The sequence below is a fragment of the Talpa europaea genome, assembly GCF_964194135.1.
Source record: "Talpa europaea genome assembly, chromosome: 11".
NCBI lineage: Eukaryota > Metazoa > Chordata > Mammalia > Eulipotyphla > Talpidae > Talpa > Talpa europaea.
The window spans coordinates 9,777,341-9,791,506 of NC_140078.1; the positions used below are offsets into that span (position 1 = coordinate 9,777,341).

At 57.1% G+C, this 14,166-nt stretch overlaps 2 protein-coding genes across 4 annotated transcripts; one reads left to right on the top strand and one right to left on the bottom strand.

The window, feature by feature from the left end:
* Window positions 1–4,128: 4,128 nt before the first annotated feature.
* Window positions 4,129–6,817, top strand: TNNC2 (troponin C2, fast skeletal type). Its single transcript, XM_084248231.1, has 6 exons — window positions 4,129–4,223; window positions 5,587–5,638; window positions 5,773–5,916; window positions 5,997–6,111; window positions 6,262–6,398; window positions 6,649–6,817. The coding sequence occupies exons 1-6, from the start codon at window positions 4,221–4,223 to the stop codon at window positions 6,678–6,680; spliced, it is 483 nt and encodes a 160-aa protein (XP_084104357.1). The 5' UTR covers window positions 4,129–4,220; the 3' UTR covers window positions 6,681–6,817.
* Window positions 6,818–11,003: 4,186 nt separating this feature from the next.
* Window positions 11,004–13,509, bottom strand: UBE2C (ubiquitin conjugating enzyme E2 C; the record flags this gene model as incomplete). Of its 3 annotated transcripts, none has more annotated exons than XM_084246446.1 (6): window positions 11,004–11,062; window positions 11,295–11,354; window positions 11,442–11,646; window positions 12,154–12,240; window positions 12,908–12,935; window positions 13,406–13,509. In XM_084246446.1, the coding sequence occupies 6 exons, from the start codon at window positions 13,504–13,506 to the stop codon at window positions 11,004–11,006; spliced, it is 540 nt and encodes a 179-aa protein (XP_084102572.1). The 3 variants fall into 3 exon arrangements, with proteins under 3 accessions (XP_084102572.1, XP_084102570.1, XP_084102571.1); XM_084246444.1 differs by having other exon boundaries at window positions 11,442–11,675; window positions 12,150–12,240; window positions 13,406–13,506; XM_084246445.1 differs by lacking the exon at window positions 12,154–12,240 and having other exon boundaries at window positions 13,406–13,506.
* Between the last annotated feature and the right edge of the window lie 657 nt (window positions 13,510–14,166).

Genomic DNA, 14,166 nt, shown 5'->3' on the forward strand with positions numbered 1-14,166 from the left:
TGGCCCAGCAGGGAGCCTGACCTTACAGAACCCAGCAGGGACACGGAACCTATAAAGCCCAGCAGGAAGCCAGCACCTACAGAGCCAGCAGAGAGCAGGCAATTAGAGTGCTCATCAGAGAGTCACAACTACAGCGCCCTGCAGGGTGTAAAACCCTACAGAACCCAGCAGGAGCTGGAAACTATGGGGCCCAGTGGGAAGCATGCACATCTGGGGCTCAGTAGGGAGCCAGTGAGTATAGGGCCCAGCAACAGCCGGCACCTACAAAACCCAGCAGAGATCCAGCATCTATAGCTCTCAGCAGGGAGTCAGAGCCGTTAACTCTCAGCAGGGAACCAGCACCTATAGGACCCAGCACAGAGCTGGCACCTACAGAGGTCAGCAGGGAGCCAGTACCTACAAGACCTAGCAGGGAGCCAAACCCTAAACAACCCAGCAAGGAACCATAACCTTATAGGGCCTATCAGGGAGCCAGCAATTACAGTGCCCAGGAGGGAGCTGAGCCCTACAGAACCCAGCAGGGTGCAAGCATCGACAGGGCCTAGCCAAGTTCAGGAGCCAGCACCTACAGGGCTCAGCAGGGACCTTATAGAACCCACCAGGGCCCAACAAGAAGCCGATGCCAACAAGACTTAGCAGGGAGTCAGGACTTAGCAGGGAGCTGGCACCTACAGGGCCCAGCAGGAAGCCAACCCTACAAAACTCCAGTGGGTGTCAGTACCTATAGCACCCCTCAGTGTGTCAGCAACTACAGGGCTCAGAGGGAGTTAGGACCCAGGAGGGAGCAAGCACCTACAAACCCAACAGGGAGTCGGCAATATAAGACCCAGCAGGAAGCCGGCTTCTACAGGGCTCAGTGTGGAGGCAGCGCCTATTGGACCCAGCAGGGTGTGGGCACCTACAGGACCCAGCAGGAATTGGGCACTTACAGGGCCCAGCAGGAATTTAGCACCTACAAGACCCTGGAGGGTGTTAGGACCATGAAGGTGGCCAGGCCTGACTGAGCTCTAGTCCTGGGCGGCAGTATCCTTGGTGTTGCCAATCCAAGGGGCTCACAGCCTCTGTGAATCCTCCCACCCCTTGCAGAGGCCCTGGCCAGCCCCAGGCTATCCCCAAGTTTCCACTTAGCACTCTAACTTTCCAAAGTTGTTGGGGACAGTAGGAAGCCCTTTTCTCCAGTGAGCAAACGGGCCAAAGAGAAGACACTTGAGTTGGGTTCAAATGTGACTTCGCTGGACCTGGGTTTTCTCCGATATAAAAGGAAGCAATTAGTACTAGTGCTAATTTTGCAGCTCTCACCAGGACCCTAGCCCAGTGCCTGGCACTAGCAGGGAAGGACTTGATGCTCAGCTACAGCATGCTTATAGTTTGTAGGTTCGCGGACTTTTGCAATCTCATTGAGCCTCACGTATAAGAAGTAGACAAACTTTGAAACAGAGACGCGGAGAGACTGAGTTACTTGGCCAAAGTCACACAGCTTGCCAGAGGTTTCTGAGCATGGGGCCTTGCAGCCTAGCTCTTCAGAGTCCACATCCTGTTCTCTCCCCAGCAGGTCTGGTCAACTCAGCAACTCCCCTGAGGGCTGTGTTTTATCTCCTGTCAGAGGGCAGCAGTAGGTCAAGAAGGGTTAGAGATCGGCCCCTAGATGGGCAGCCCCTAAGGGGCAATCAAACAAAATCTCTCTGACAGCAAGTCCTTTCTGAATACACCGGCAGGAGGGGTGGGGACAAATAGCCCTGAATGGGGAGCACGTTCCCTGCCCACCCTATGTGCAGAAGAAGCAGGACCCTCATTTCTTGCGGTTTTACTGTGCCCTAAAGCCAGTCCTAGGCCCTTTACAGCGGTCACATCTGCTCCTTACAACATCCTGGGGAGGCTGTTACTGGTCCATTTTCAAGATGAAGAAACAACTAATTGACATTCCCCAAATCCGCAGCTAGGAAACAAGGGAGCTGGAACTTAAGGCCAATGTGTATTATTTTAAAGCTCTAACTACTCTTCATTCAGATTACTGGCATTGGGGCAAAAAAGACACGCTGTATTCATGCCCTCAACATCCATGCGTTCACCAGATGCTGAATGAAAATTAACTTGCACGTGGGTATGTCTCACACATCTGGGTGCAGAGTAGGTATTCATAAAACCATGGCTTGTCAGAGCAAGAGGGTCCCTCAGAAATCTGATCTAGCACTTCTGTCTCACAAATGAGTAGTCTGAGGCTAAGCAAGGGGACGGGTTTATCCTGGGCGGTACAAACAGGAGGAGCTCTCCTGATGTGGGATGTGCCTGCTCTGTTGGGTTTCCCTGAGCAGTAGTCATCAGATCCTGCCTGTGCACGCTTGGCGATGGGGAGACAGCCCCCCCAAGGCTGCCCATTCCCATTTTTGTTCAATTGTGACTGTTAGGAAGTTCCTTCTGAGATCATTCAGTTCAGATCTTACAAAGAACACGGTATTTATTGTACCATCGCTAAGTGCCTAGAGCTCAGTGCTGGGGAATGCAATGATGAACAGGTGACAGTTCACTTGGTACCACTCAGAACAGGCCATGACCATGTGCCATGCTCAGTGCTATGGTCAAGGAAACTGCTGGAGACCACCCTGACTGCGCTGGCCTGGGTGTCGGGGAGGAGGGATCCTGGAGGAAGTGATGTTGAAGCTGAGACAGATAGTAGGGAAGTAGGCAGGTGAAGAGAGGGAAGATGGGAGCTCCTGGTAGAAAGCACAGCATGTGCAAAGGCCCGGAGGCCATGAGGGGTGGGCTTAGTCTGACCAGAGCAGAGCAGCATGCAGGGTGAGGAGGTGGGGAGGGGTGAGTTTGGAATCCATGGGAACTTGCTTGGCTACACTGAGTTTGGACATTATTTCCCCAAATGATTACTGAGGGTGCCAGGCTCTCTAGTCCAGAAGGATAGAACGGTTCCAATGAGTGTGTCCAAACTGGAATCCTCAGGATGTCTTCATCCCTTGGCCCTCTGCCTGGCTAGAGGAAGCTTTATTTAACCTGGCCTGCTAAGCTTTCCTTGGGGATATCTATATATAGGGGACGAGGGCAGCCCAGCTGCCACTGTCCATCTCCTTTTCTTGGTGTCCGGTCCCCTGTCACTGGCCCCAGATATTCTGGTCTGTGGCCTCAGTGCTCCTTCCTGGACCTAACCACTGCCTGAGAGTGTTGCCTCCTCTCCCTACTCATCACATCCAGCCTGGACCCCCAGGATTCTCAGCACGTGCTCACTTTACACTTGACTTGATCTTCCCACTCCTGTTGTCTCTAGAGGGCCAGCTGAGCTCCTCCAGCCTTCACCCAGCTCTAGAAGGGGTCAGTTGCCCTTTATCTACCTAAAGAAACTTCCCTTGGTTCCCCATTTCTCCTCCTGAATGGGACCCCAAGAACTATCTGCCCCAATTCCTTTTCATCAGGATTAATAATAAAATCACCAACATAACTGTAGACCTTTATGATTTACAAAGCTGCCCAGCAGAACAGGAATAATAATAGTTGCTACCTCATAGGCTGAGTGGCAGATAAGATCATGTGGGTAACATGCTGAGCACAGTGTGGCATGCTGGGAGGGTCAAGAGCTGTGACTGTAGCCATGCTTCCTCTTCTCCTGCTCCCTAACCCCCATGATGACCTAAAGACAGGACATGCCATCTGCCAAGCACCACCCAAAGAAGTTAACACCCATTGACTACAGGTTCTCTGAGGAGGCTGTGATCATTCTCATCTCAGAAAAGGAAACTGAAGTTCAGAGTGGCATGGCCATTGCCCAAGGTCACACAGCATGCCAAGGCTCAGAACTTAGACTTTGGGTTTCAGACTTCAAGGCTCACTTGCTGCCTCACTTTGCTCTGCTCTAATTGTCCTTACCCATCCTGGAACTGGCATGTTTCTGGGGGGGGGGGGCTCCCTAAGGCAGTGGAACAGGGCGGGTTCTCCTCCCAAGAATCTATGACGTCAAGGCCTGCCACCTGCTCTGAGGCTTCAATTTCTCTGCAAGGGCACTTGGCTAAATTAGGTAATAGGCCAGGACTCTGGGAGGGGTGGGGCTCGCTGACCCCAGGTGGTGATTGGCCAGGGTATTCAGTCCTGGGGAGCAGGGAGGTGGGAGGAGAGGGTGTCCCTACAAATCCCAGGGGTTGGAGTGGGCCAGGCCGGCTTTGGGCGGTGGAGAGCTGAAGAAGTGACCCGCAGCAGAGGCGCCCCTGTGACCAGCAACCATGGTAAGGACAAGACGGGACTTCATTTCTTTGCTTGCTGGAGAGCCTCTGGGCCTCTTTTGGGCCAGATCTGGGTGATCTGTTTGGCAGTAGCTTGGCTGTTGGAAGATGGAGCAGGAAGGGTTTCTGGGCCCCAGGTGTCTTAGAAGGAAGCCTGGGAGGAAGGCCTTGAACTTCTCTCAGAAGGGGAGGGCCAGGATGATCCAGGCCCCCCAGTTTGTGGCTTCCCTGCTGAACTGAGGCTTCCACAACGAAGGTCATAGAGCTGAAGGGATCTTAGCTCGTCTCCCTCATGCAGAGAAGGGGACCCTGCAGGCCAGCGACTCACCCAGCCAACTCGTGGGCTAGGAGCCTGGCCAGACCCTCCTACTGACAGGGAGAGAAAAAAGGCTCCTCTGGGAGATGGGAGGCTGCAGGCTTCCAGCCAGTTCAGGTGCAGCACCCCAAGAGTCCAAGGGTGATGAGAAGGGACAGAAAATGACTGGCCCGGGTTAGCGAGACCTCAGCCACTCAGAGAGGGGTGGATTCTGGGCTGTCATTTTCCTTTGAAATCCCTCTTCCCGTTTCACTTCAAAGAGTAACTAGACCCCGAGGCCAGCTGCCACAGCCTACACCAGACTAAAAATAGCCTGCCCTCCTGGTGGCAGGGAGAGGGGCCAAGGAGGAGAGGCAGTAGCCAGAGGCAGAAGAGCCCCTTGGGCCCCTCAGCCCTTCCTCAGTCCAGAGCCCCCTGCCCTAATGATTCAGCTTCCACACGCTGGGAAGCCCCCACAGAGATCTTATTTTCACTCTCCCAAGCCCCGCCACCCTCTGCCCAGCATGGGGGGGCGTTTACTTCAGTGAGTGAATCATAAGAAGAAAGCTTCAAATCTCCATCTCTGCAAATTCTTGGCGGGGAGGGAGGTGTGCCTGCTCTCCTCTGCGGCCCCAGCGCCCATCTACGGCGGACGCTTCGTGGGTGCTGAGAAACTGGGTTGCACTGTTATCCGAGAAGAGTTGGTGAGCACCCACTGAAGCACAAGGCCCTTGAGGGGATGATGCTGGCACTTTACCAAGTGCGCTCACACCCCTGATTTCATCCCATGGCTGAAAAGCTGCTGAGAAGAGATAAGGGGACATTAATTGGCTCACCCAAGGTTACAGGGGGTTCCTTCCTTGGCCTCTGAGTGACAAGCAAGAAGGCCTTGGGTATCCTGTGTTTCCTCCTGAATTCTCCAAAACCGGGCTGACGAGCTGAAGGGCAAGTTTGGGGTTGCTTTTCCAGAAGGTCAAAGGCACTTACAGAAGTGCGGGGTGAGGAGAGTGGAGTTAAGGCTGCACACGCTCGGGGGCTGCTCCTCCCAGCCTCTCTCTGTGTTTTCTGCAGACGGACCAGCAGGCGGAGGCCCGGTCCTACCTCAGCGAGGAGATGATCGCTGGTGAGTGGGGCAGGCGGTCTGGCTGGTGGGGGATGTGTCTGGGGAATGTCTGGAGTCCAGGCCAGGTGGGAGGGCCGAGGTGAGCCAGCCGGTCCAGCCAGGCTCCCTCAGCCCTTGGCCTCCTTCCCCGGCAGAGTTCAAGGCTGCCTTTGACATGTTTGACGCTGATGGTGGCGGGGACATCAGCGTCAAGGAGTTGGGCACCGTGATGAGGATGCTGGGCCAGACCCCCACCAAAGAGGAGCTGGACGCCATCATTGAGGAAGTGGACGAGGATGGTAAGGGGATAGCCCCCGAGGGGGTGATGGGGGACAGGCGGGCATCCCTGAGTGGCTCACCTGCCACCCGCTCCCCCCAGGCAGCGGCACCATCGACTTTGAGGAGTTCTTGGTCATGATGGTGCGCCAGATGAAAGAGGACGCCAAGGGCAAGAGCGAGGAGGAGCTGGCCGAGTGTTTCCGCATCTTCGACAGGTGCCTGGGGACCTGGGGGAGGAGGGAGGTGCTGTGTTTTGGCAGGGCACAAAGGTTTTGGGGTGCAGGGGTGGGGAGGATGCAGCCAACCTGGCCAGGGCAGCTCAGCCCCGCCTGCGCTGAGCCCTGCCTTGCCCTCCAATCCTGAAGGAACGCAGACGGCTACATCGACGCCGAGGAGCTGGCTGAGATTTTCAGGGCCTCTGGGGAGCACGTGACAGACGACGAGATTGAGTCCCTGATGAAGGATGGTGACAAGAACAACGATGGTCGCATTGACTTTGACGGTGAGGGCCGTGGGGCATCTGGACATGGTGCCCTGGAGCAGGCGCCCACTTGGGGGTGCTTAGCCTCAGGGGCGCCGCCTGGCAGAGCCTGACCAGTTTGCTCCCCACACCCGCGGGAACTCCCGGGGGTTCCGTGCAATTGATCAGTTACTGACAAGGCACCCCTTTGCGTGGCCAGACGCTGACCCTGCGCCCCAGGCACAGCCTCCGCGTCCCCAACCCTGACCGTCTGTCCTCTCCCTCCCCGCAGAGTTCCTGAAGATGATGGAGGGCGTGCAGTAAGCAGTGGCCGCCGCCTGCACCCAGACCGCGCAGCCCTCGGGTGGGTGGCTGAGCCCCGCGCTGGGCCCCAGTCCCCACCAGGGAGGGACCCGCGGCCCTTCGGGCTCTGTCTAAGGAATAAAAGCAAACGTTGCAGAGAGAGTGGCCTGAGTGAGGGGAGGGCAGAGGACAGCACGTGTCGGGGATCGCAGGGCTGGGCTGCTGTCCAGGGCGCCACCCCGGACGTGTTGCAAGTTCCCCGGGCCCGCGCCCCACCACAGCTGGCGTGGGGGTGGCGCTGGAGAGCAAAGCCACAGGGGCGTGGGCTGAGTGGGACTGAGCAGGAGGAAGGAGCGCGCCTCAGGAGCCTGGCAATCCGGGGAGCCTGGTGGAACATCTTCACCCCTGCACCCTCCTTCCTCTCTGGTGCTTTAGGGTCTTGAGCGTCTTGCTCGGGCTTCTGCGCGCTGGCGGGCTAGGGGCGGGGTGGGGGCGCGTTTCTGCACCTCCCTTTCTACTTGGTCTGTTCCCAGCTCGGTCCAGGGGATGGCAGGGGAGGGCAGAGGCGCACCCCTGGAAGGAGATTGTGGCCTCGGCATCTCCACTCTGGATCCTGCCTTCCACCCCATCCAGTGCCCTCAGCAGAGGACCATCAACAGGACCTGCTAAAAGGAAATCTCAGCTGGCGGTTCCCTGTTGACAGTACCTCCTGCTTCTGGGGGCCCACAGCGGCCCCTCCCCTCCCCGGGGTGCACCCTGACAAGGCAATTTATTCCATTGTGGACGGTGGAAGTGCACTTCCAAGCCTTGGGGCCTTTGAGAGGCTGTTCGCCCTGGTGGGAATGCCCTTCCTCCTCTTAGAGGCCCATTCTTTGACCCACCTCCCATACCACCTTCTCCCTGGTCCTGCCCCTGGCGCCCACAGGTCTGTGTGCCGGGCGCTAGTAGGACAGGCCTCAGGTCAAAGCTAATGAAGTGCCTGGTTCTTGGACTTTAGGGTCCGGCTGACCGAGTTGGAATTCTCTCACTGTGACAAATTAAACCAGATGGGATAAAGACGGGGCTGCCTTGCAGGGGTGAGGGAGGAATGTGTGTGCCAAGTTCTTCAACAGAGCCTGGCCCAGTAAGCATTCAGTACATGCCGTTATTAATGTGATTGTGGCCATTCTCGAAATATCAAACTCGACTGCCGTGCATCGCTCAGCCCTCCCTCTCCAGCGCCTTCCTGTTCTCTTTTCCAATTCATCCCATTCACATGTTCCCAGCTTGTCTTTCCAGGCGGGATTGCTGCTGGGGTTAGTAATGGTCACTGCTGTGTGCCTGCTCTGTGCTGGGCCCCAGGCCTTGCTTATGTGGTCTCGTTCATCGCCGCAGCCTTAGGCAGATGCTGTTATTATGTCCATTTGGAAAGGAAGGCCTAGGAGGTCAAGTGCACAGACACAGATAATAAGCTAGATGAGATCTGTGCTGGAAGCAGAAGCAGCAAGGAGGCTCTTAACTGTGATACCATCTACCTGTTGGCAGTGCTACCCGGATGTCTCAAGTCCTTCCTACTGGCCCTGCACTAAGTGATGACTCTCCCTTCCCTCCACATTGCTCTCCTGTGTTCCCTGCTCTGGAATGGTACCCTGAGGGGTGGGGGTCAAGTTAGGAATTCTGGAACTTGGCAGGGGAGGGCCCGCCTGCGCTGGCCCTGCTACTTTCTCTTTCCCATTTCATCCCTCCCCACCGTGCCCCCTCAGCCCCACAGTGCAGGGCACCACGGCCAGGATGTTGATAACAGTAGCCAACCTCCTCCCCCACTTTGCTTCCCAGACAGCAGCCAGAGAGCTCTCTCTAAAACCACATCTGCTCACATCCCTGCCTGGCTCAAGTCTTTATTAGCTGCCTGTTGCCCCCAATGGAAAGCCCTGACACTTTGATGTGGCCCCACACGGCCTTTCTGGCCTGACCTCCATCCCTCTGGACCACTTGTTATCCAGAGTGTGCTTTCTTGTATGTCCCTCATTGCCAGATATCCGCCCCCAAGAAAGCCTTCCTTGCCCCTCGTCTCTAGTGAGTGTTCCACCTCGGAGCTCTCACAGCAACATGACAGGTCCCAGCATTTTTCTGAGAGGTTGCCCTATGCCTAGCAGCCCTAGCCCTCCCAACAGGTGGATGGGCACTGTTCTAGAACTTCAGCTACTATTTCCATCTTGCATGGTGAAGCCTGCCTGCTCGGATGCATACAGGTGACGTGGGGCTGCAGCGGAGGGGAGGGAGGGGACCTAACAGCTGCATTGCCTGCCTGGTCTGACTCTTACCACTGTGTCCCGTGTGGCACTTGCTCTGCCTATGCCATGCCCATCTACCCACTGCTCTTTGACCTCTTTGAGGAAAGGGCTGTGTCTTTTTCCCTACTTCACCCCAGCCCCGCACACTGGGCTTTACCTTGTAGGCATTCAACACTTGGATGCAGCGAGGGGGAAGAATATTAGACATGTAGTCTCTTACTTACCACGTTCGGTTCTTTTTGTTGTCAAGTATGAGAACCCCGAATCAAACTGAGTTAAACCCAAAGGGATTTGTTGGTTCATGAAATGAGGATGCGAGGCGTGAACTGCAGGGCAAGTAACATCCTCTCTTCTCTCTCAGCCACTCATTCTGCTGGATTAGCTTCTGTCTGCAGCTGTCTCCGTCCAGACTCCCTCCTCTTGTAGCGACCTCCTTAGTTAAACAGTTTTACTTTCTCCCAGTGTTTCACTTCAGGGGACACTGATTGGTTCTGGACTGCAGAGTAGGGTTGGGTTCCTGTGACGGACACAAGGCAGGTCATGTGACCATCGGGGGACCAAATGCCATGATCAAGCTATTGTTAAAAACATTTAAAGTGCCATTTCTGAGCTCTGCTCAAGACATCCTCTAACATGATTGTTCAAATTTGAGGAAGCAGCATGGCCACCTAGAGAGCTTGTTAGGGCTAGAATGTACATTTCTAGCAAGTTCCAGGTGAAACCTGGTGAAACCTGGCTGCTGGGAGGAACACATCTAGAGAGACACCTTGGTTTAACTGGACCAGAGTGAAGTCACCACCTGGGAACTCATTCGAAATGCAGAACTTCAGGCCCTATCCCAGGTCAAGGACAGCATTTGCATCCGAGCAAGATTCCTGGTGATTGTCATAAGCTCTTTGGCTGGAGAAGCACAGACTGATCCTTAAGAAGAGTAAGAGTAGTTCTAGAAGGGAGGAAACTGAACAGAGAACACCCAAATTTCCATCTCAGACCCTGCCACTGCAAGGCTATTTTGGCGGGGTATGGGATTGGTGGTGCACAGGGCAGTCATGGGGCCTGGGCAACAGGATTAAGAGGGTGGGTGGGTGAGAACCTTCCTGAAGGGCCTTGTCTCCCCCCAGGCCCACACATCCAGCTGCTGCTGGTGGAGCAAACCTGGGGTGTCATCTACCTCAGAGATCTTCCTGCAGGGCAGGAGCTGGGCTCATAGGCCTGCTCTCCTGCCTGCCCCTGCTGACTAGTACAGAGCTCCCCCCAGAATGGTGGGGATAGGCCATCAGAAAGATGACTTGAGTGGCTGGGGGCCTGAGCCAGCAGTTCAGGGGCTGGAAATGCTGGTGAAGATGGAGCGCAGCTGAATGTCCCCCGTTGGCTTGTGCAACCACCGTTGGGGACCTGGCACAGGGGCGAGTGGAGAGCTCAGTGCTGGGGGCTCTGGCGGGGAAAGGGCTTTCTGTCTCCCCAGAGCCGCGTACCACAGGGTGACCTGAGACTTCTGCCTCTTCAGGGTCAGAACACCAAAGAGAAAGGAGGCTGGCTCTCCTGGCGCCCTCCCCCACCCTCCAACACACTCTCCAGAGCTATAGCTGTTTCACCACAAGGCTCATCAGCCACACAGCTGGGGCGGCCCCGCTGCTCACTGACACCCTCGAGCATGTCACCACTCGGCGGAAGCAAGCACTGCCGTGACACCGTCTCATAGAACAGGCAGAGCCATAAAAGCATGGTCCCCAGGGAACAAATTCGTCACCCCACTGCTCGGTCCTACACCCCATCAGCTACTTCTACTCCCTGGAGAGAGGAAAGGGTGAGAGCCCAGGTCCCAGCCCGGGCACGCCCCACTTAGGTAACCACGAAGCAGCAACTTGTGAGAAAAACAAGACAAAACTCCCCCCCAAAATGTATTTATTTAATAATATTTATCACAAGGGTTCCACGAGAGACTTAATTTAAAAAACAAACAAAACAGAAATGACACCACAGCTTGAGATACAGAGACCTGTACAGAAACCAAGGAGAGGACAGAGCAGCTAAGGAGGAGACGAGACACGCTGAGAGTGGACAGCTCCGGTCAGGGGTCCTGGTTGGAAACTTGCTTTGAGTAGGTTTCTTGCAGGTACTTCTTAAAGGCTGCAAGAGAACGGGCAGGTTTTGGGGGTGGTGGTGGCAGAAGTTCAGGCAGGCGGGAGGGCAGCTTGACCAGAGGTGCAAAGGTGGGAAGGGCCTGGGAGCTGGGGCCGGGTACAGTAGCTCTCCCTCCACTGCCCACCAGTCAGGCCCCCAGGGTGGCCCTCCCTGTGAGACTGGGGAGAAGACTTTGAAACCTGGGGAGGGATCACTGTGGCTGAGAAGGGGGACCCACCTGTGGGGTTTTTCCAGAGCTCGGCGGCATGTGTGTTCAAAGGGCTGTCGATGTTGGGTTCTGGGTGAAGGAAACAGAATGGTCAAATGAGCAGAGGCTGGCAGGGGAGCCTACCAGGTGCCCAGGCAAAGGGTGGTCCCCAGTTACCTCCCAGCAGGCTCTGGATGGAGAGCAGGATGGTCCTGACGTCATACAGGGCAGACCACTTGTCCTTGAGGATGTCTAGGCAGATGTTACCCTGGGTGTCCACGTTGGGGTGGTAACAGGGCGTGAGGAACTTCACCGTGGGTGCGTTGTACGGGTAGCCGCTGGGGAACTCCAGGGAGAGCTTATACCTCAGGTCTTCGTATACCTGGCATGGGAGACACGGGGGCGGGCAAGCTTCCCCACTGAGCCTCATACCCAAGCCAAGTCCCAAGTCAGGGTGCGTTAGGACCCAAGTTTGTCTAGAGGTTGACAGAAGGCAAGGTGTTACAATTGGCTTCCTGTGTGTCTTAGTCCAATTGCAACATTAGTTGCTGACATGTGAAAAAGAGGGAACTTTGGACACAGATCTGATTTGTTCCTTATCTAAAACCAGATTTGTGGCAGTAGAAAGTTATCCTTTTGAGATTTGTGCCTTCCTGGTGGCCAAAGTCTTGCTTGTCCTCCATTCTGTCCCTTGCTGTTTGGTTCTATGCAAGCTTCTAAGATGGGGAGCCCTTCTTTAAACCTACCCCCTTATTGTGCAGGCAGAACAAGGCCACAGGCTCAGAGCGAGGACGGGCGCCCTGCCCTATTAAACGTGGACTTGGTGCTTGGATTTCGTCCCGTCCCTCCCCAGACTCAGCAAGGTCACTCAGGCCCCAGCTCCACTCACCGTGCCAGCAGCTCCGTGGATGGTCCCCACCCATTTGAAAAGATTGTCTGATTCAGGGAAGGCGGAGATTCCTTTGTCTCCGGACATCTGGGGAGTAAGCAACACTTGCTGGGCTACTGAGCACTCTGGGGGGTCTCAAAGGGGGTTGGCAGGTGAGCACCTTCCCTTCTTACTCAGCATATTTTGACTGAGAACAAAGCAACAGGAACAAACTGATAGGTCTTCCCGAGGAAGTGGGTAGAGCTGGAGAGAGAACACCCCCTGGGCTCAGGCCTGGCTCCGCAGGGAGGGAGGGGCTCTGTGGGGAGCACAAGTAGTTCTGCTCCCACAGTCTCCTTGGGTGCTGGGAACTTAATTCAACAGATACACCCAGAGCCCACGTCTGAAGGGCTGACAAGAGAAAAGGTCTTTGAGGAAGAGCATTCGAGGTGTGTCGGGACTGGAAACACTAAGAAGGGAGGAAAGCTGGGCACGGCAGCCAATTTTGGACGGGGACGTGGGGCCTGCAGGATGGGGAGGCCTTGTGCCCACTGTATTTTGGGGATAACCTGGTTGTGGCGGGGCTGGCGCAGAGACTGCAGGAAGCACTGGCGTGGGTGGGTGGCACATAGGTGGGTCTTCCTGAAAGAGCTAGTTGTGTTGTCGCCTTACCTGCCCCGCCTGCACCCGCGTCTGGAGGAGCCTGAGCAGGCGGGGAAGGAGCGGGTGGGCGGGTGGGCCCAGTGCATGGGTGTCTGGGTGGGTGGTCACTCACCATGAGGGTCATCAGCTCCTGCTGCAGCCTGCAGAAGGAACATTCGGGATCACCGGGGAACTCTGGATGGGCCAGGGCCCAGGTGGCCCTTCTCGCCCCACCCACCCCGGTCTCCCGGGAGCAGCTGTCACCGAGGCTCCCCGCACCCTGACCAGACGCAACTGGGGGGGCATCCCCGTTTCCACGGGCAGGTCTTGAGCTCCCACGCCCGCTAACCGCAGGCTCCCCCGGGACGGTGCTGGCGTGGTTTTAACCCCCGACTGCTTCTCGGGGGTCTCCCTCCCGGGGCGCCTCACTTTCTCTGCCCCCACCCCGCGCCCCCGCCGAGGGTCGCGGGCGCTTGGGCATCGCGGCCCGCCCGCGGAGGGCCCGGCAGCGCCCGCGTCTCGCCGCCGAGCGCCCGGCGCGTCTCCCCAACTCCCCTGCAGAAGGCGGGGGCGCCGGAAGTCTCCGCTTTCGGCCCAGCGCCGGCCGGCCGGGTCGCTCCCCGCCGCTCACCTCTTGCCCACCGGGCCCCGGGCGGCGCCCCCGCTGGGCTCGGCTCCCTTGCGGGCGGCGGCGACGCTGGCGGCGGCGGGGTCGCGGTTCTGGGAGGCCATCCCGGCGGCGCCTGAGGAGACGCGAGCGCGGAGACGCGGCTGCAACTGCGGCGCAGCGGGCCGCCCGCCGGCGTTTGAATTGTAACCCTCGGCAACGCCGGCCAATCAGCGCCGCGCTTGGGTTTGATCCGGCCAATGGGGCGCCCCAGAGCGCTCCGTCACCGTGCAACTGTTAGGCCCACCCCCGGCGCGCCCTTATTGGGTGCTGGGGCTTCCAGCTTCTGAGAGGCGATTGGCGGGGGAGGCTGCCATTAGCCAACGAATCCGTAGCGGATTGGCGGGCTTTGGATAACGCCGACATTAAATGGGCCAAGAAGAAGTCCACGTGGGATGAAGCCTTTTAAGAACGCGCGGCTGCCGGCGGCCCAGCCCGCGCCCCGCCTGGAGCCGGGATCCCGCTGCTGGAGGGGAGTTTCCTGTCTTGGGGCTCTGGTGCCTGACGTCAAAACGGAAACCCCCGCACCTCCCTGGCAATGCCCTGGGTGCCTTGTGTGACCGTAAGTGTTGGACATTCCTGCGAGGGGCTCAGAGGCCACGGCGCAGCGGGCTCCCTGCGAGAGACGAGCTCATCTCCCGCTTCGCATACCCTGAACCTCTGCCTCACACGGTTTGCTGTGACCTTGGCTACCTCACGTAGTTTTAGCCTGTAAAATGGGGGCA